At 30.7% G+C, this 23,504-nt stretch overlaps 1 protein-coding gene across 1 annotated transcript in view; it reads left to right on the top strand.

Annotated features, from left to right (window-relative positions):
• Positions 1 to 6,245: 6,245 nt before the first annotated feature.
• LOC114329557 (vitellogenin) overlaps positions 6,246 to 23,504 on the top strand; it is a 43,234-nt gene continuing 25,975 nt past the window's right edge. Inside the window, exon 1 of the mRNA XM_028278704.2 lies at positions 6,246 to 6,380. Within this exon, the coding sequence (XP_028134505.2) occupies positions 6,350 to 6,380 (31 nt within the window). The 5' untranslated portion in view covers positions 6,246 to 6,349. The remainder of the gene's footprint in view (positions 6,381 to 23,504) is intronic.

The following is a 23,504-nucleotide window of genomic DNA, read 5'->3' as shown; positions in this document are numbered from 1 at the left end:
AAAAAATTTACGGCCAGTGGAAAAATTCTGGATTTTTTTTTTAATTTTAGAAAAAGAACTGAAAACTTTCGGTTTTCTTGTAAGTATGTACTTACCTGAACGAATTACATGCGCGTGCACGTATCCTATATTATTTTCTTTTTGAATTAAGTTATTAATTTGAAAAACTATAATTTTAAAGTACATACTTGTATTTTTAAGTTAATTATTTCAATATAAACAATAAAATGAAAATATATCAAAATTTCTCAAAAAAATATTTCTTTTACTAAATATTTATTAAATTTCTAAAGTTCATTTAAAAATTAAATTAACTTAATTAAAAATAAATGTACTCTATTAAGAGGCTACATCAGCGCGTCATCAATATTTTTTTTCGATAGTTCTCCGAACTTTCAACAGTACGGCAACAGTGTGTCGGCAGTACTACAGTGTCAGTGACATTATACACTATACTGACAGAAACAAAGGCACAGTAATGTGATAACAATAATTACAATAATTATTATACTCATAGGCTCGCTAAATGTTGCCATGTCAGTCAAGTTCGATTTCTTGTTACAGATAATCGTTTTTTGGTAATTCCATTGTGACACAAAATCTAGACATGGGACAAAAAAGTTTATTTGAAGAAACTGTATTTTTTTGTTCTTCTTAAAGCGGCACAGACTCGTTTTTTATATTTAATTTAATTTTAGAGTAATTTCTACATACTAACATGTTTCTTAAATTGGGCTCTGTACCACAATTCTTTACTATATTGCGAATATGTGTGCCAGATATCTCGACAGAATATTCAAAATTAAAGTTGCAATCTTGGAAGCCGTTTTTCGGGCGCTGATGTTGCCTCCTATGTTATAAAGGATCAAATGAGTATGAAGTACTAAAATGATAAAAGGTGCAATGAAAAATCGTTTATTGTATATCGAACTGGATCGTCACTGTTTACATTTAATTAATTAATCTAAATTATTCAAAGTTCATTTTCATCTTCGCCTGATGTAAAATTTGTGCCTGAATCAACTTCATTTATAATAGAATCAACTGTAAAATCATAATTTTGGTTCTCTTGGCAGCTGCCATCTAAACTATTATCATCTTAATCATCAGAAACTATAATGTCTTCCTTTTTATGATTTGTACAATTACCAGTTTGACAACTTCCGCATGCAGCATGAAAACGTTTCTCCTCTTTTTAATACATATTTTTGTCTACATTCTAATTTCATCACAGTCCAAAAGCATTTTGTGTCTATCATCTTTTCTTCCTAAACTTACACTTTTTAATGTTTCAATTCCACGTTTGGACTGTCAAACTAACGTCAGAACGTGTATGTATCGATCTGTTAATTGGTGCCGAAATTTGTAATTATTACTGTAAATACTAGTTATTAAAATTAGTTTTCGCTCAAATAGTGACTAATAACAATTGTGTTACCTGTTAATCATCAAGAACAAGCTGTAACTTCAGTCAGTAAGATGTTTTACTTAATAACCTTCCAACTTAAAAATATTCAGTGTCAAACTCTCAATAGTTTTTCACTGTTGCTATCCCGTCCCAACGGACGCCAACGGTTAGGCAACCAGTATTGCAGTGATGTATCCAAGGTTATCACCTATTTTCAGACATCCAAAGCGTAATATAAACAAATTAAAGTTACTTTTGACTACATGAGTAACAATTTAAATCAATGTTCCCCCACTGTTAACATCACCATATCTGGACCCAATTCTTCCAGTAATCTTACTAGTTCATATGAAACTGCTACTATGACTAAACAACGTCCGAAGTATACCAAGAAGACCGAAGCAATTTTATAATTAGTTGTACTTCTCTATAGTATCCAATGATTGTATATCCAATTTTTTTTCTTCATAATTTTTACCTAATGTTATTTAAGATTTAGAAATTAACTGTTATAATATTTAGTTTTAAGTCCTTAATTTAAGTTTGTAATTAATTATTGTATAACCAATATTGTTTGTGTTAATGTCCATTGCTGCCGAGACACATAAATTTAAATAAAAAAAAATTCCACGTTTGACAATAATTACAATTTTTTCGTTATCGCATTCTAAATGTTTTTCACAAATAAAACAAGAATTATTATTATTTGTTTCACTGTTCGCACTCATTGTAAATATTTACACAATTATTTTATAACAAACAGATCACTTTTATTGATAATAAGTTATAAATTCAAAAACTTTGACAGCCGAAAACGATAACAAAACAATAGAGAGATTTTGCACCTCTTAAAATAACCGCTGATTTTGGTTCCGCTATGGTTAACTTTATTAAGCATAACGATTACGGCAACGTTAAAAAGCTGAGTTTTTGCAGCCTGTCAAGTAGGTTTTTCGTGTCATCGTTATCGTTATCTAAACATAACCTCACTTCACAACGTTTTGTAATTTTAAGCATATACTTGAACAGTTTTTGATATTTTAATTTATAGGTCATCAAAATTAGAATCTATGTAAATGTAATTTTACTGATTTTTTTTACATTCTGGCAACAAAGCAATTTAACCATTACTATAACCATAGATATATAATACTCTAGATTGCGCCTTACGATCTTAAAATGGGTGACGGTTGCGACAGAGATAAATGAGCCTATTTGGTCGGTAGTCTCTTTCTAATTCAAGGGGAGTATCGACGACGTCACTATCCTACTCTGTCGTCGAGTATTTTAGATGGTTTGACAGTTCGAGCGGATGGCGACGAGAACTGGTCGTTTGTCTTCGGACGTGGATAATCCTGGTTCGAATCCCATACCAATCTTTACTTTTTTTATTTTTTATTTAATCAATATTGCGTTTATCAGATATTATTACATCTCTAAAATAAATCTATGCAAAGAAATATATAACAAATAAGAAAAACTGTGTAGGTACCTATAGATTTTTAAAAATATAAAAGCCAATGTTATTTTTTTAATAAGTTAATTGTAGAATAGTAAAAAAGTAATTGTTAAAATATTCGTAAAAAATTACCAATAATTAATATCAACATAATGTACCATCGATTTATTAATTGAATCGGTCATTTCAAAAACAACATGAGTCACATATTCCTAATTTTACAGAAGAGCAAAGAAAACTAACTAATATATACCTAGTCGATAGATGGATGAAATGAATGACATCAAAATTCAGAGTTATATTGTAGTTTTGTTCCTAATGCTTTTACTGGACTGGTGTCGTTTTTGCACACAACGTTTATCTTAAAGGAGTCTATTCCTCTCAAAAAGTTAGTTTCTGAAAATTGTGGACTTTGCTGTTTTTGAAATGACCGATTCAATTATAAGTAATTAGACATTATTTTTATTTATGAAACTATTGTTACAATTTTTTAAAAAAGTATAAGCAAAACAAACATTCACATCATTCGAATAAGGACGAATTTATATTAATAACGAATGACTTTTATTTTACTATGCAGTTCACAAATTATGTATTCCAATATTAACTTACTATACATACATTTATTATCTGCTAGATTTACTTAGGTCCATTTTTCAGATGTAAAAATATCTAATAAACGCAATATTGATTAAATAAAAATAAAAAAGGTAAAGTTGGTATGGGATTTGAACCACGATTATTCACGTCTGAAGACCAAAGACCATTTCCCGTCACCACCCGCTCCAACTGTCAACACATATTACTCGTAAAGTGGGGTATTCACGTCGTCGATATTCCCCTTAAATTAAAAAGAGACTACCGACCAAATAGGCTCATTTATCTCTGTCGCAACCGTCACCCATTTTAAGATTGCAGGGCGCAATCTAGAGTATTATATATCTATGACTATAACGATAACGATAAGCACTACTTTAAACCTTCGTAAATTACGGAATCCCTTATGTTTAATAACGATAACGGATCATATATTCGCTACTGCGCAGACGTAGTATAACGATAACCATAACGAAATTGCAAAATAAGAGGTGCAAAATCTCTCTATTGCAGCGTGAACATTGCTCCAATTTTTTAGGTTATGTTCGTCTACTGTGTTTAGGAAGCGCGCCGTTTTCTCTTTTAAGCAACTTTTTCACCTGTGTTTACGTGCCCCATATATTTTTACCTTTGCAATAGGCCTGTTGTATATATATATGTAATATGTTATTCAAGCCTCTTTTAATATGTTCCCATATTTTCATTTAAAAAAAAAGGCTTTCAGAATAGAATGGCATCGATTTTATTAAAACATGACATTTTTTTGTAGTTGTTTATAATAAGTGAGCCTTATTTAAAAAGTATTCTATGCATAAGAAAAATAGATACCGCTTTCGAAAGAGTACATTTTCAAGTCCCTACAAGCATATTTTTAAAGTTTTTTATGAATTTTCAACAAAGATATTATTGATTGAAATCTTGAAAATTGACTTAAAATCAAAATCAAAAAAATATCCATTTTTTATGGCCATACAAATTTTTATCCTTTAAAGTAACGTTGTGCAATTTTAAATCTAAATGTTAATTAGCCATCTTAAAACGTAAATCTAAAAGGAATTTTAATTTAAATGATTATGTAAATTTTTGTGACAAAAAATATGTGTTGCTCTCAAAACTGGTATTAGTATATTTTAAAACATATTTTTCTAAATTAAATAATTTGTAAATCACAATGAAAATATATTCACGTTAAAATTGATATATATCTAAAGGTATTGTGTTTTTTTCGTACACTTTAATGTTTGATAAATGCCCCAAATTATCGATATAAAAGGTAGATAATTTTAAAATGTGACATTTTTGTTGCGCGCGCAATTCAAATAAGCGCCCCTGTTAAGTACTTTAAAAAGGGCTATAGGTTAGAAACGAATCAAGATGCAAACAAAGTTTTTAGTCAAAATGTTAGGATAAAAGTACCTTGATGATTTTTAAATAAAATTTTTTGTTATATTTGCCTTATTTTCCGAAATACAGCACTTTTAATGAAAAACCAACCCTTATTTCCCTATTTTTGTAAAATGGAGGGGGTGTAGAATTGTAAACTTTTTTTTATAAAATAATAGACAATTTCAACTACCTGTTCCAAAATTTTCATCCTTCCTTTATTTTTTTTTTGAGGTCAGATTGTTCTTTGATCGGGCTAATTGTGGACAGCGGCGAAAGGCTTCACATTTTGGTTGGTCGCACTACGCAGTATTGCGTGTAGTATGGAATGGCTCTGAACACAAAAAAAATCATGAATGTCAGTAAGAATAAGATTGAAGACGAAACAATCTATGTTCAAGGAAAAGCTTTAGAGAAAGTACTCAAATACAATTATTTGGTATGTGAGCTAAATGATCAATGGGATCACAGCCTTGAAATAAACCGACGCACTGAGATGTCCAAAAGCGCAGACAATAAAATCATCATTCTTCTTCTTATTTTAGTGCCTATTCTTTTCGAAAAATGGCGATCATTCTGGCTATAATTATTTTATTAACTGATGCTTTAAATAGATTAGTTGTTGTTGTGGAGAACCATTTCCTCAGGTTCTTTAACCATGTTATTCTTCTTCTCCCAATTCCTCGCTTTCCGAATACTTTACCTTGAAGGATTACCTTCAGTAATCTGTATTTAGTGCCGTTTCTCATTATGTGTCCGAGATAATCTTTTCTCCTTTTAATGGTATACATCACCTCTCTTTCTTTCCCTATTCTAAAATCAGTATTATGCAATGGAAAACTGGGAATCGAAATCAGAACTAGAGCATTGAGATGTTACATATTCTCTGTCCTTTTATATGGAGTTGAAGCCTGGACAATTACGGACGCAACTCAAAAAAGACTTGTCAGCTTTCAGATGTGGTGTTATCGAAAAAAATATCATAGACACAACACGTAACGAACGCGAAAACGTTAAGAAAGACGAAAAAAGGAAAAGAAATACTCCACACTATGAAGGAAAGAAAAATGAGCTACTTTGGTTAGATACTAAGAAATGAACAATATGAGTTGATGCGATTAGACGGAAAATAGAACGAAAAAGATGACCGGGGAGTCCTGGTTGAAAAATTTAAAGCAGTGGAGTGAAAAAACAAAAATAGAACCACTGCAGACCGAGTAAAATGGGGACACGAAGAAGAAGAATTTACACCAATAATTGTGGCTAAATCCCATAATATAAACATAATACTTACAAATTTCAGTAAGTCCTGTCCTGTATCATGCACCCTAAGCAACATTTTCATTGACTAAAATTCTTAGATTAAAATTCTACACATTCTACATGTTTGATAATAATCAGATTTTTAACAAAAATAATTCTAAATTAGAAACATTACAGTATAAAAGCTTTCATCTTCCAAACTTCAATCACAGTTCTGACCGGTCAACACATTGGTCAAAATGTGGTCACCTCTTGTCTTCTGTTTACTCGGTAAGATATGTTTTGTTGTTAAGTTATTAATATTTATTTATATATTTACTTTGAACATACGGTTCTTTAATATGATACTTCATTTGCCAAATTTTAATTGCATTTTTTCGGTTTTTCTAATTTTTCCTTTATTCATCTTCACGTTCCATATCAGAATTATCTGACATTGGCGATCACCATGGCGAAGGCTTTTCGATCTTCTGCAATATGGAATAATTGTCTTGCATTTGATATCTGAGCCCAATGACGAATATTTTTTAACCAATATACTGTTTTCTTCCTACACTTCTACGACCCTGTATTTTGTCTTTAAGGATCAGTTGTAGTATTTTATATCGATTTCCCCTCACTATATGTCCCAGATAAGCCATTTTCCAGTGTATAATAGTCTTTAGCAGTTCTCTGTCTTTGTTCACTATCTTTAGTTCTTCCTCTTTCATTTTTCTTGCTGACCAAGGTATCTTCAGCATCCGTCTATGAATCCACACTACCAGTGCTTCAATTCTGTTCATGGTCGATGCTTTTAGTGTCCACACTTCTGCACCATACAAAAGTACAGACCAAACATAACACCATTCTTTGTTTTAGTTCTAAACTGACATTATTCAAAGAAACGACTTCATTTTCATAAAAGTAGTTTTATGTCATTGCTATTCTGCTTTTTATTTTTATGTCTGGATCTAGTTGGTTTGTTCAGTTTGGACAGTTCCTAAATATGTCATTTTGTGAACTTTTCCAACTTGGATTCAATTTAATTCAAGCTCTGCATCTGGGTGTGGGTTAGTACCAAAGACTAAAGATTTGGTTTTGTTTGAGTTTATTTTAATGCCCTACGATCAAGCAGAATTTCGAGATCTTCAATATTTTCTGACAGAGTTCCCCGTTGATTTTTATTCCAGATCTGTCTCTCAAGTTCCTTTTTAAATAAGTGGTCTGAGTAAACATTGAACAATGTTGGAGATGAAATGCACCCTTGTCTGACTCCTCGTTGTATGAAAATTTCGTCAGTTTTGTTATCTCCAATTTTTATGAGAGCAGTTTGATTTTAGTGGAGATTTTTAATGACATTAATATTTTCTACACGTCATCTATTCCTACATTTTTTAGCATTTTCATTAATTTTACATGTAGTACTTTATCGAATGCCTTTTCGACGTTCACGAAGTATGAAAATACATCTTTTCTTTTATCACATTTTTGGAATAGGATATTTAACGTAAAAAGTGCCTCCCTGAATCCCATAGCATTTCTAAAACCAAATTGAGTAGGTATCTTTTATCACTTGAACCATAAGCTTTCCCGATTTTAGTATTTTTTATAGCCTGTTCTACCTCTGATTTCATAATTTCTGGGTCGTCAGTACAATTTTGGTAGAATCCAATAATATGATTTCTTTCATCTTCAAACAAGTATGATTAGCGTTACCAGGTGTCCCGATTTGCGCGGGACGTCCCGATTTTCAGGGGTCTGGGGACGCGTACCGATTTGTACCTAATCGGGACACTAAATGTCCCGATTTTCACCGACGAAAACCAATTTCAGGAGGACTTGCAGTGAATTTTATAATTATGTTATAAAAACAAGGCACTCCTAAGCGGCAAAATCGAATGAAAAATATAATTTTAATAAAAAATAAATAATTTACTTAATCTACGATTTTTTTGTAATTTCCTCTGATTATTATTATTATGTAGGATTAAATACAGATTATAGAAATACCTTGTAGTCCAGTAAATGAACGGGAAATACGGCGATACCGTGTAATTTTCAGGATCAACTCCGAATAGCATGAAAATTTGGACGGCTTGTGCCGTTGGTTGCTTTTACTATAGGGTGACAGTCACCCCTAGTTGGGGGTGAAAAACCGCGCGTTTAAAATAATTCCGGAGATGGATAAATTGATTAATTCTAAGCAATTTTAGTTCTATAGAATTTTTAACTTAGTTAATACTTTTCGAGTTATTTACGATTGAAAATGTGTATTTTTCGACAAAAGAAATCACGCTCTCCGGAGATTTTCACAAATAACTCAAAAAGTAAGTATTTGATCGAAAAAAATATTCTTAGCAAAAATGTAGCATACCTAATATAAAAAAATGAAAAAAAATTCTGAACTCGTAAAGTCTATAGACCCAGCAAAAGCAAAGTTGTAGCTCATGAAAAATACGTTCTTATTCGTCAAATTCCAAATCAAATATTTCAACGCGAAATAACCAAGAAATTAAGCACTTTTCAGAAAAAACAATTAAAACTTTTTTAATAAAGCTTTATTTTTATGTTTTAAAAAAGTTTCTAGCATCAAAACTAATCAAGTTGACTCCTTTTTTTTGGTAAAAAAATCGTGAAAATCTCCTCCGACTTAGCAATCCAAATGAAATTAATCTTTACCGCTTTACAAACAATTTACTTTACTTTTGTATTTTTTACATGATTGAAAAGACCTGAACGACTCACTAATCACGATTGTATGCAAAATATGAACAGGCATATTTTAACCAATTTTTGTCTTACAGAAAAACAAAATAAATCTATCATATTTACAAAAGCAAAACCCACCTACTTTTTACTCCTTGAGATTTTTAGTATCCCTAATACTTTTTAAGTTATTTTGAAAAAAGGGCACTTTCTAATATTTTAGGAAAACTTTTTTTACTATGAAACCAATTTTTTTTAAAACTAAGACCTCCCAACCGGTAAACCTTACAGATCATATAAACAATACACATATCAAGTAAATGGTAAAGCGGTAAGGATTAATTTTATTTACGGTGTTAAATAGGGGGAGATTTTCACGATTTTTTTACCAAAAAAAGTAGACAACTTTATTTTGAGCGTAACTCGCTTAGTTTAATGCTAAAGACTTTTATATAAAACAAAATTAAAGATTTTTTAAACACTTTAAAAAATTTTAATAGGTTTTGCCCGAAAATTGCTTAATTTTTTGGTTATTTCAAGTTGAAAAATTCGATTTGGAATTTGACGAATAAGAACGTATTTTTGATGTGCTATAACTTTGCGTTTACTGGTTTTATAGACTTTCTGAACATACAATTTTTTTTTGCTTTTTTAAAAGCTACATTTTTGCTAAGAATATTTTTTTCGATAAAATTACTCGAAAAGTCTTGACTTAGTTTAAAAATTATATAGAACAAAAGTTTTTAGAGTTAATCTGTTGATCCATTTTGGGATTTACTTTAAACGTGCCTTTTTTATCCCCGAGAAGGGGTAACTGTAACTGTCACCCCCCAAGTAAAAGCAACCAACGGTACAAGTTCAACTTTGAAGTAAACAGTAAGTAGAACCTCAAACCAGATTTTTATGCAATTCGGAGTTGACTCTGAAAATGACACTCCAAAACGGTTATTTACTGGGCTATTGTTGTTTATTTGTCCCGATCTACAACCCTAAATCCCGATTTGTTTATGCTTATGTACCGATTAAAAACAAATCTGACCTGGCAACACTAAGGGCCGGTACTTTATGTCTCCGTTAACAGCCGGTTAGTTAACCGGGGTTTAATCGGGACAGAAATATATGCATAACATAGACATAAACGCAATTATACTTATTATTATATTCATAAATAATTATAATAATAATTATAATTGCTTTTATTACAACGCAAGAGGCTCTATGAGGTACTTTTCTGTCCCGATTAAACCCCGGTTAGCTAACCGAGGTTTAACCGGGACATAAAGTACCGGCCCTAAGTATGATATATACAGCTGTCATTCTCTTCTTATTTCGTCTTTATTTACAATCATTTAGTTGTCTTTATTTACAATCATTTGGCAATCTTTTATGGGGATAAATTATCATAGGAGGTAAAATATTGCCTATTGCAGAAAATGTGAACATAACTGTTAAGTTAACCTTTGGGTTATATTCAATTTCATAGACGTTTCTGGAACCCTTCATAGCCAAAACCTATTTATTTTTGGGACATAAATAAAAACATGTCTTGTCACCATTGAAGATTCTTGTTGGGTCTTGAAGAACGTCTGAAATTCTTTTTTTATCTAGTTAAGATTTTATGCTGTCAAACCATTAATTTGGTAATATCTATTTGATTAATGTTTGAACTTGCTAATGTCACTCCCTCTGAAGTCCTTAGCGAAATGTTGGGATTGCGCTTTAGAAATGCGTTCTACCTGGTATATTTTCAACAAATGGATTACCTCTAGGGTTACTCTCTAAAAATGATTTAACGGAGTCCTTAATGTCGTCAACACGAACAGGAAATCCTCTATTTTGACAATGAAAAATCCAGCGTTTCAGTTGTTCCTCTTCATCCTTCGAAAGAAATGGATCTGCTCCATGCGTTATCTTGTTATGAAATTTTTCACTTTTCCGGTAACTTATGGTGTCTCTGGGAATATTAAAAATTCTTAAGGCTTCTCGCTCACTCATACCATTTTTAATTAACTCAAACGCTTTTTAACATCGTCTTCAGAATATTTTTTTTTATAATTGTTTTCAGTTTTAGATCGTTTTCGCATATTTTCTAAAACAATTTATAATAATTAGTTATTGGCCACACATAAAACACTAGTTATTAACATATGTCAATCACTAGATTCTTACAAAATCTAATGTTTCAGTTATTGGCCATCGAGGCCAATAACTGATACATTGATAATTTCATGCATTAGTAATTAGCCTCCTTAAAATTTACGTTATTTGAATAAATAACGTTATATTCGTTATACAGTTTGAAGCAGGACATACACTATATTCTCACAAAAACATAAAATATAAAGTAGAAAGTGAATTGCAGTATATAGTACTTACCGACCAACGCAGGTTTCTCGAGGTAAATAACAAAATTTCGGTTGCAAACTTGCAGCACACAACAGTGTCTCGTTCAACATAGAATACTGACCAAAATGTAATGGTTACCTTGAAACTAGATGTGTCATACTCTAGGAGACAAGTTTCCAAACTTAAAAAGAGTAGTTAGAATTAACAAAATACAACATTTTCCTAATTCTAATCAAAACATATTAGTAGGCCAATAACTAGCACATGGCCAACAACTGGTGCATTTACCCTATTACACTACTGTGTTTTATTCACTATGAGTGATAATGTCGAAGATCAGGTTGAGAGCAGAGATATAAGAACGTGGAAAGAACGTTTTTTGGAAAAGATCTTAAAAAAGGAACAGAGCGAGAAAAAAGACAGTCACTACAATGTTGTGACCAAAAGCATGTATAATAAATTAATGGCCGAAGTACAATATGCGCCCGCTTTAATACGCTTCTTGCTTCTTTTGTTTCTAATTTGATGGAGACATTTTCAACTACACAAGTACATACATAGGAAATGTAACTGCTTAATAGATTTTAATTTTTGTGTAGGTACTTATAAACAAAAACGAAGAATACCTATTCCTTAAAAAATTTGAAAACAAAATTTATTGAAATACAGGGAACCCTGTTGTAAGGTTCCTTAAACGTTTTACCTGCTTTCCAAAGCCCAAGTTTCAACATTTGTATAGACTAACCGACAGGGCCTTCCTCACGTGATAACTCAAACACTTGTATATTAGCAAGATTTATAAATAAGATGTAGGTAAACTACAAAGTTGTAAATATGCATTGCAAGTTTTATAAGGCCATAAAAATAATCCCAATACAATAGGCTCGATACTCCTCTTTATTGAACCGTCATCATTCAGCCTGTACTTTTATAGAGGTAGGTAATTCTTAAAAATTGAAATTAAATTCTAAATATAGACAATAGTGGTAAGGATAACAAGACACTATATTATACAGGGTGTTTCATTGGGAAAGTAACATACGTTAACTGCAGAAAGAGGACACTTAGGTGGTCTCAAAAATACCATACTTAATGGGTCTTACTTCATTAATAACAAAGATACTGAGTGTTCTATCTATTTTGCCATTTTATTAATTGGTTCATAACTTTTTAACCACACTGTATATTTATTTTATATTTATCACGCAAATATTATTTAAGGTGTACAATAAATTAAATTATTTACAATTGTAAAAAATCCAGGTCCGGATTAAAAAAAATTGGAAAAATATTCCAACCCAAAAACAACACCCTGTACATTAAATTTTTTAAAATGGATTTCTCAGTTGAAAAGAGGATGAAAAACTGAATTTAGTGGTATACTTTGAATTTTTGGCAAAATGATTTTTCTGGTCAAATTTTGAATTTAAATTCTGAAATTATGTGAATTTCGAGAGTTCTAAGTAGAAAAAAATTCAAATACAGCTTACAACTTGTCAACCGCACTGTATATTCATTTTATATTTAACACGCGAATATTCTTTTAGGTGTCCAATCAATTAGTTTATTTACAAATAAAAAAAATCCAGGTTCGGAATAAAAAATATTGTATAAATGTTCCGACCCAAAAAAACACCCTGTATATTAAATTTTTTTAAAATGGATTTTGCATTTAAAAAGAGACTGAAAAACTAAATTTAATGGTATGCTTTGAATTTTCGGCAAAATAATTTTTCTGGTAAAATTTTGAATTTAAATTCTGAAATTAAGTGAATTGCGAAGCTTAAAGTAAAAAAAATTAAAATATGATTTAATTTTAATTAATACCATTATTTAATCTAAATTGGTAAAATATTAACATTTTGACACATAACAATAATTTTTGATGGTGGTAATTTTGAATAAGTACTTTAGTTTTGAATAGTTATGCTGCACATTTTCTGTTTTGTTATAATTTTTAGATACTTTGTTGATTAAAGTGATGTATTCTTTATTGACTCTTTATTATTTATTCATTATTTAAAGATGAATATTCGCCATAAACTATTTGTCACAGATAATAAAAAAACACTGAAATGTTTTAACATTTTACCAATTTAGATTAAATAATGGTATTAATTAAAATTAAGTCGCATTTTAATTTTTTCTACTTAGAGCTCTTGCAATTGACATAATTCCAGAATTAAAAATCAAAATTGTATCAGAAAAATCATTTTGCTGAAAATTCAAAGCATACCACTAAATTTAGTTTTTCATCCTTTTTTCAAATGCAAAATCCATTTTAAAAAAAATTAATATACAGGGTGTTTTTTGGGTCGGAACTTTTTTACAATATTTTTTAATCCAGACCTGGATTTTTTATAATTGTAAATAAAATAATTGATTAGACACCTAAAAGAATATTCGCGTGTTAAATATAAAATAAATATACAGTGCGGTTAACAAGTTGTGAGTTGTATTTAATTTTTTTTTCTACTTAGAGCTCTCGCAATTCACATAATTTCAGAATTCAAATTCAAAATTTGACCAGAAAAATCATTTTGCCGAAAATTAAAAGTATACCACTAAATTTAGTTTTTTATCCTCTTTTCAACTAAAAAATCCATTTTAAAAAAATTTAATGTACAGGGTGTTGTTTTTGGGTCGGAATATTTTTCTAATATTTTTTAATCCGAGCCTGGATTTTTTACATTTGTAAATAAATTAATTTATTGTACACCTTAAAGGATATTTGGGTGCCAAATATAAAATAAATATACGGTGTGGTTAAAAAGTTATGAACCAATTAAGAAAATGGCAAAATAGATAAAACACCCAGTATCTCTGTTATTAATGGAGTAAGACCCATTAAGTATGGTATTTTTGAGACCGCCTAAGTGTCCTCTTTCTACAGTTAACGTATGTTACTTTCCCAATGAAACACCCTGTATAGACACTAATTTCTTTTTAAGAAAATCTTGTCGTTTGATAAAAGATATCAGCCCCACCGTTATCCAGGGGTTTTTGATATATTTTTTAAGCGTTTTATCTCCCTAGAGGTTTGTATGTACATTATTTAACTTATTTATAAATGTATCATATTATGCAATTTCAGAATCTATTTTGTTGACATAAATTTTATTCCAATGTTCATTTTTTAAAAGCTGTGTTAGTTTTCCGATATTAATGAGGTTTTTAATCATAAGGTCTTTAATTGTGACTGGAATTTTGGATGTAGAAAATTTTCTAGTTTCATTATTTATAAAAACAGCTGGCGTAAAGTGATCAATCATGTGAGTATGAAAAACGATAGGATAAATATTAATTTACTGTTTTAATAGTCTATAGTTTTTTTAAAAAGTTTTTAAAATCAAAAATAATTAAATTTCGATCAAAATAATGTTGGTATCTTTTTTTTTGGTTGGCAAAAAAAGTCGTGAAAATCACTTTCTAATTAGCATCCGAAATGATATTACCGCTTCACAAATTACTTATTGTTCATAAGATACGTAAATTCGTTGGTTCAAAGTGCCTATTCTTGAAAAGGCTGTAGTCAAATGGGCCAAAATATTCACAATAGGAAAACCTATATTTTTTTATACTAGTTAAGATTTTTGGTATCACTAATAATTAATAAAGTTATTTTGAAAAAACAAAATTTTTCACAATTATAAATTTTTTTTACAGTAAAAACGTCGATAATCCGGACATCAAAAATCAGGACCGTCAATAATCCGGATTTGTATCTAGCAAAAATATCTTATTCTTTTTTTTTAATGGCATGGACTTGATGTCATTCAGCCAGTCACAGCATGAGGTACTTAGTGTATGTGTTATGTGTGTGTGTGTGTGTGCTGAGTAAGTGTCTTGTTACTTTGCAAAGTCGACGTCATTGTCTTTGCAAAGAGACGCTAATTGTATCCGAACATATGCGGTCTATCTTATTCTTTTAAAACGAATTAAGAACTTAGCTGCAAAAAAAACGTTTGCCTGTTAAACATTTTTTTAAAAGCTCAAATAGTGTCTGATGTTTGTACTGTACACATGTTGCTATAAATAAATTATAATACAGTGTTTGAACATAAAAAATGTTTTGATTAATTTCACCTCTCTAGACACTTTACTGTATAAGAGAAAATATAAAGTTTTAAAATGTTCATTGTAGGTACTTAAATGTCTATTCTAGCCTTTTTTAAGGTAATTTCGATAATCCGGATAATTTGATAATCCGGATGGGGTCCGGTCCCAATTAATCCAGACTATTGACGTTCTACTGTAATTTAAAACCAAATTGTTTTCAAAAATGAGCACTTTGAAGCGGTAAAACTTACAGATCATATAAGCAATACATAAGTCAAGTAACTTGTAAAGCAGTAACGATTAATTTCATTTGGGATGCTAATTAGGGGGTGATTTTTACGATTTGTTTACCAAAAAAAAATGTCCAACTTTATTTTGAGCGTTACCTACATAGTTAATATTGATGCTAGAAACTAAAAAATGACAAATTGTGATGAGTTTTTCTCGAAAATTGATTCATTTTAGTTATTTCACGTTGAAATATTCGATTTGGAATTTAACGAATAAGAACCTACATTTCATGACCTACTGGGTTTAAAGACTTCGTATATACACCATATTTTTCACTTTTTTTATAAGCTATATTTTATAAGAATAGATATTTTTTTCGATAACATACTTACTTTTTGAGGATATTTGCGAAAAACCGTCTCAAAACGTGTTTTTTTTTGAAAAATGAACATATTCACTCATAAATAATTCGAAAAGTATTGACTTAGTGAAAAAACTCTATAGAACTTAAAGGTTGCTTAGAATTAGTCAGTTTATCCAATTCCGGACTTATCTTGAACGTATGTTTTTCACCCGAGAAGGGGTAAAACATATCTAGGGCAGAAGCGCACATCGGCACAATAGGTATCACTTTTTTTTTGTTTGACATGTTAACTATGTGTATGCCAAATTTCATCTCAATCCAAGCAGTCCTTTAAAATGTACAGCAAAAACCGTGAATAAATGGACTATAAATTAGCTTGAGTTTTTGTGATATATTTTATGATATAATATGATGATTTATATTTAATGTTTTGGGAGGGGGCCCGCATCCCAACTGGAACCAGGGCCCGCTGATCTATCAGTACGCTACTGTGTGTCTTCCCACTAAAACTATTTAGAATTGTTGAAGTTACTATTTAGAAAACTATTTAGAAATAGTGAAACAGGAAAAAGTTTTCAATAGAAAAATGGGTGGAAATTCATAATTCCAGTATAAAATTCATCCAAAAGTACATAAACATGTCAAAATCAGTATATTAAAGGTCAAACTTTGTTATTCGGGGGTTTTTAGGATCACTGAACATGACTACGCAATCAGAACCAACCTCCGAAGCACCTGGTGCCCAGGGTTACTGTTAAGGTACGTCATCTATTAGTCTAAGAGCTAGTGAACCCTCCGACTAACGGTCGTCCTGTAAGGCTAGAAATTTTTCTAGTGATAATTCATAGCACGCCAAGGTTAAAAACCATGACCTGGCAGGCATCAGCGGTGCACGTGTATCTACCAAGTGAATCGAAAAGTGCAAAAGGAGGTAAAATAAACTTTCTTCTGTAAGGTTTAAATTTAAGTATGTGTTTGAGTAAGTCATTTAGAAGAAATGTGTACAATGACAGGCAATTCTGAAGAGCATAAGACTGAAGAGCATTTGCAATTATTCATTATTCATGGGCTAATTAATGGGCATTATATTTCTTTATTATACTGTTTACTGCCAAACAAAAAAACAGAAATGTGCAACAATATTTTTTATTTGTTAAAGTCAGAAATTTTTAAAGTTCTCAAAATTGAGTTTAATGCTAGTAAAATTTTTGAAGATTTTGAAAAGGAATGCAATCATTGAAATGTGTCCGAACACTGAAATACATGGTTGTAAATTTCACCTACACTAAGCTTGGTATGGAAATGTCTTGGTCTCTTGATTTAATATCAGAATATAAAAATGATTCTGAAAGAGGCAAGTGGCTCAAAAATACTTTTGGCCTTACATATAAAACCAGAAGATGTATCAGATTGTTTTGTGTTTGATTTAATGTCATGCAAACCAGGAAATGAAATTTAAGATAGATATGTTGATTATTTAGTTGAAACTAATATAGACGAAAATGCCATATTCTCCCCATATTTGTGGACAGAGGCAAATTCTTCTGTTATTCGTATTACGAATGCTTGCGAATCTTTTCATTCGCATTTTAATTTATCGTTTTGTAATACGCATCCATCCATATATATTTTCTTTGAAAAAATTAAAGATTTTCAGGTAGATAGTAGATACGTATGTTAAAATTTAAAGTTTGCATATTGCAAAACCTATCAAATATAAACAAGTTAAACTGAAATTGAAAAATGTAGTAAATTTATTAATAAGATATCAGTCTAATCAAATGACTAGAATGGATTTTGTAAAGTGTCTGTCTTATTATAGTAAATATTAAATAATAATTTATACGTCTTGCATATTATCTATATTATAAACTATTATTATAATGTAAGGAAATTAATGTCTTGTATTCGGATTTCGGATGCTTTCATAATAGACATTCTTAAATTAAACCTATATTTTTATTTTATTACCTGAGTGAGTTGGTGAGGAAAATGGACACGAGCCAACTCGTAACTTTTAATGACAAAAACTTTCAAATCAAAATGTACACCGGCCAATTCGTAACTTTTCTTTTATCTGACCTGCCAACTCGAAACGTTCTTCAGGTGAATTCGAAACCATTGATTAAATATAATACCTTAAATCTAAACCGACTGTTTCTTGGTTTGCTTAAAAACATTATATTTGTATTATATGTACCTATAAAAAATAGCAAAAGTTGAAATATCTTAATAAAATAATTGAAACAATATTATAGTGTTTCATTAACACGTGTTATAAATATTATTTCCATCAAGTATAGCTCTACACGAGCTTGGTTTTTATCAAGTAATTGTAAATTCAATATTAAGATGTTTAGCAAAGATAAATTATTTAAATCCATCTGATAATTTAAAAGCAAAGATATTTTCCATATGTTTATTTCAAATCTAAAAGTTTATACCTTTATTTAGTTACGAATTCACCGGTAGTTGATTGGTTACGGAAAAATTACCTGAGGGCCAGAGTTACCAATTGGCCTGTAATTAGGATGGGGGATTAAAATAGTTACGAATTCACCGGGACCCAGGAAAATACCTACCGGATTAATAGGAACCTTTAAATTTGGTGAGGAAAATACCTGTCGGATTATATGTTTTTACTGGTTGGTGAGGAATTTACCTCCGCCCGAAATGAAACATAATAACAAGTTGTAACACTGGGAGGAGTAAGCGTGGAATACCAACAAGACCTGGGAGGACGCTTAGGCAGGATATGTCAGTAAAAGGGACTGATATTCATATAAGTACTAAGCAGAAATTAATATATACATATAATATGCAGATTAGAGAAAATAATATACGAAGAATAATAATGAAACACGGAAATAAACTGAAAATGTATTAACGAAAATGGAAGAAAAAACCACTGGAATTGAAAATTATTGCAAAGGTAATTAAATCCGGCAGTGAAAATTCAACAATTTGTTTATACCATGGATGATCCAATCTCATAAAATAATTGTTTGTGAGTTGAAACAGAAAAAAACTTTTCCACTTCTTTCTTTCAATTTTATATAAATAATAGTCTAAAGATTTATTATGCTATTAGCTGACGGGGATTTTAAATCAAAACACGTAAAAGATTAAAACCTAATCCTTCTCACGGCAACCTTTATTAATTTTTTATCGAACTGGATTTAAACTCAAATTAAATCTGAGGAAACGAAAGGTGAGTTTAAAGTTACTTACATCCCTTTTTTACGTTTACACGATGTAAAGAGCAAAAAGAAAATTAATCAAAGTTTTCCTCATTGATATTGGAATCCAAATTAAATTTGTTTGAAATTATCGATTTTATTTTTTATAAAAGAATAACGAATCAGCAATGTTTGGATTGGAGTTCTCAATTTATTATAATTTGTCAGTCATACAATGAATAAGAAAAGAATTTTCACAAGCGAAAGTGTTATTTTTAAAATAATATCAAAAATAAAACTGTATTGGGACCAATTTTTTGGTAACACCTTCCTGATTTCTAAAATTTGCAAACCAATGAATTGCTGGAGCAAGGAAAGCTGAGGGAGATCTAAAAGTTGCATTTCATTCTCGTCTGTCTAGCGCGGTAAAATTCCAACGAAAAATGGTCCCACATACTCAGATAGCAGTAAAACTAATCTAAATAAATAATGATTTCGTTGTAAAACGCAACACGAGTCGTCTTATATTTCAGTTTGTTCAGAGAGCATCATAAGCACCCTAAACGGTTTCAAACCTTATTAGGTTATCATCTGAGAGTGCATTAATTCGGGCTGCCAGTATCAAAAGAATTTTCGTTTGCTACGTAAAAATAAAATATTCCCCGAGGATATATAAAAAATAATGGTAACAGATTCGTAGAAAACAAACAGAAACATGAACAGAATATAGATGTTACCGTAAAAACCCGATTTGAATTAAAACCCGAATTTACTTAGTCCAGAAAGCCACTGCGCATCCGCTAGGAAAAATATTCTAATTCGGATTATTTGCACAATCTTACTCAAAAGACTCCTTTTAACAAATTTGCATGTTGCCAGGACCAAAAAGTGGTCAAAAATTTTTTAAACGTTTTTTTTTTGTTTTTTTCCTAAAATTATTTTTTTTTTGCACGGAAAAAAGTTTTTTTTAGGTTTTTTGGATCATTCCAAAGAGAAAAGGTCTTTAGTGACTTTTCTCTAAAAATGATAGTTTTTGACATATAAGCGATTAAAAATTGAAAAATTGCGAAATCGGCCATTTTTAACCCTCAAAAACTATGTGAAAAGCTGAATATTTGAATGTTGCCAAGATAGGTAGATATTCTTTAAACATCGATTGATGAAATCCCGAACAGTTTTTTGCAATACAACATTTAAAACTCATTTGTATTTTAATTGCTAATCAAGCGTGCACGACACTATTTTCCACCGACAGTATGGTGCAAATGAAAGGAATAAATTCGTTATTTCGTAAACCGGCGACTTTAAGGAAAAATCCCGAAACAGGTCGATTTTTATTTTTAAGTTATGATATTGTGGCATATATGGTATACTAGTGACGTCATCCATCTGGACGTGATGACGTAATCGATGATTTTTTTAAATGAGAATAGGGGTCGTGTGATAGCTCATTTGAAAGGTTCTTCAATTCTCTATTCAGTAATATAAACATTTACATAAACATTTATACAGGGTGTCCAAAAAATTTTTATTAAATTAAATTATTTGACAAAAAAAGAAGTAGAAGGACACCCTGTATAAAAAATTATGTAAATGTTTACATTACTTGATGGAGAATTAAAGAACCTTTCAAACGAGCTACCACACGACCCCTATTCTCATTTAAAAAAATCATCGATTACGTCATCACGCCCAGACGGATGACGTCACTAGTATACCATATATGCCACAATATCATAACTTAAAAATAAAAATCGACCTGTTTCGGGATTTTTCCTTAAAGTCACCGATTTTCGAAATAACGAATTTATTCCTTTCATTTGCACCATACTGTCGGTGGAAAATAGTGTCGCGCACGCTTGATTCGCAATTAAAAAACAAAGGAGTTTTGAATATTGTATTGCAAAAACTCTTCGGGATTTCATCAAACGATGTTTAAAGAATATCTACCTACCTTGGCAACATTCAAATTTTCAGTTTTTCACATAGTCTTTGAGGGTTAAAAATGGCCGATTTCGCAATTTTTCAATTTTTAATCGGTTATATGTCAAAAACTATCATTTTTAGAAAAAAGTCACTAAAGACCTTTTCTGTTTGGAATGATCCAAAAAACCTAAAAAAACTTTTTTCCATGCAATAAAAATAATTTTAGGAAAAAAACAAAAAAAAACGTTTAAAAAATTTTTGACCACCTTTTGGTCCTGGCAACATGGAAATTTGTTAAACTTTTTGAGTAATATTGTGCAAAAAATCCGAATTAGAATATTTTTCCTAGCGGATGCGCAGTGGCTTTCTGGACTAACTAGGAAAAGCTAGTTTTAACTATGGGCTTTAGACAATTCTAGTTTTAACTAGTAAAAACTGGAACTATCAAATATTTTCAGTTAATTCTAGTTCAGACTAAACATATTTCAGTCAAAACTAGTTTTTAATTAACTTTTCAGTAATTATTTCTAGATTCAACTAAAACTCGGTAAATAATTTGCTACCCCGTTTGTTTGCAAATAATTTCTCTAAAACATAAAATACTGGACAAGATCATAAACGTAAAAAACGCAAGTCCTTGGACCACGTTTTTGTGTTATTGTCTTTCATCCAGGATGCTAACATTTTGTCGATGTCTTGGTTAGCTCGCTCTACTGAATAGTGATGTTGAAAAAGTAACTATTCGTTACAAAGTACTCGTTACTTACGAATACCGAAAGTAACGATTACTATACAGAGAGGCAAATCGTTACTTTGATTACTTTGATTACTCTGATTACTTCGTACCAATCGTATCAGAGCGAGTACCTATTTGAGTATTGTATATACAATCGGTTGATATCGGAATCGGACCGGTATTCCATGAGTGTTCGGTATCAGTACAGTTAACTAAATGTTGCAAAGGTAAACAAGTTTATGGGATTTGGGAATTCTTGAGGGTGAAGAGATAGTTGTTGAAAGACAACCAACAAATCTGTGCCTGTTATTATGTTTGTGAAGTAAACTACAGTGAATGTCATATATACAATTTTTTAAAATGTGATGGTTTTAAAGATTTTTATTTCTATTTATTAAAATATTTTGTTTTTATTTATATTTATTAAAAGACTTCTATTTATTAGTGTATGTGTTAGTGTAAGATTGACAACGTTTGGATCAAAACGGGTCGAATGTTTAATATGTATGTTAGATGTGGATATGCAGCTGTAACCTAAATTGTTAAGGTCAGTACTTCTTGATGTTTTAATGAGAGGAGTAGTGGTCGTATAAGGGATGACCAATCGGAAAGCTTAAAAGTTGTAGCTAAAATATTAAATTAGCAGTCATATAATAAAAACAGTAATAAATGTGAATTGATACGACAACAATGTAGGTACATGAAACTAAGATATAAAGTACGTCTGTCTTTTACTTCATTTAAAATGAACTCTCACATGCAACCCATTCAACATTCTTTTCTTTTAGTTTATATTTTATTCACTTTTGTGGATATAAAGGGAAATCATTCGCTAAAATTATTATCACGGTGAATGACAGGACGAGAAATGCAATTTTAGATTTCCCTTGTCGAGTATTTCGCCTCTCTGTTATGCTTTATTTTTTCCAACTTTAAAAGCTCAGAGGATAAATAATCTCGAATTTTATTTCCTGACTCAACTTTCTATTCCTAGTATTACTTTTCCTTACCTACCTCAATGTATATCCCGCACCTTGTTATTTCGCCCTTTAGCCTTTCCACCTCGTCTCTTGCATGTAAGCAATTTGCACTCTCCTTGCTTTTAAACGCATCCACCAAATCCATACTCTTCTTCTTTTTCTTCTTCAGCTTTAAGTAATCCAACTTTGGACATAGACCTCCCCCAATTCAATCCAGTCTTTTCTATTTTGAGCCACTTGCTTCCAGTTGTGTCCTCCAATCTTCTTAATGTCATCAGCCCATCTCAATTGTTCTTCCTCTGCTTCTCCTTCCTAACCATGGTCTCTATTGTTGTATTTCGTGATTCCATATTTTATCCTTGAGTCGGGCATTGTATGCTGCGAAGCTCCATTTTAATTTGGCAGCATGTTCTCCTACGTCTTTTACTTTGGTTTTGCTTCTAATTCATGTGTTTGTTTTTTTTTTGACCTGAACATATCGAATAGGCAACCAAGTAATACCTGGAATTAAACAAAAACATAATAAGAATGTCAAAAACGAAAATGGAGAACTGATGATAAGCTTCTGCACGAATAACGAACTTCGAATAAACAACACCTTTTTTGACCACAGACCAACACAAATATATATTCAATAATACCCGTGGACAAAGATCTATGATAGATTATAATATGTTGTAACTAACAGAGATATACATCCATCAAAAATAATTGAAGTAAGATGCCTCAACTCAGCAGATGTAGGTAGTGACCACAGCCTAGTATTATGTAAAATTAGAATCACCATGAAATGCTTCACACCTAAGAGAGTGGCACCAACACAAACAAAAATCAAAGTCGAAGGACTAAGTACCGAATCCACGGAGTACTTATATAGAAAAAGAATAT

This window comes from Diabrotica virgifera, chromosome 10 (assembly GCF_917563875.1).
Source record: "Diabrotica virgifera virgifera chromosome 10, PGI_DIABVI_V3a".
Lineage (NCBI taxonomy): Eukaryota > Metazoa > Arthropoda > Insecta > Coleoptera > Chrysomelidae > Diabrotica > Diabrotica virgifera.
Note: the sequence above shows the minus strand (reverse complement) of the source record. Positions and strands in the feature narration are given on the sequence as shown.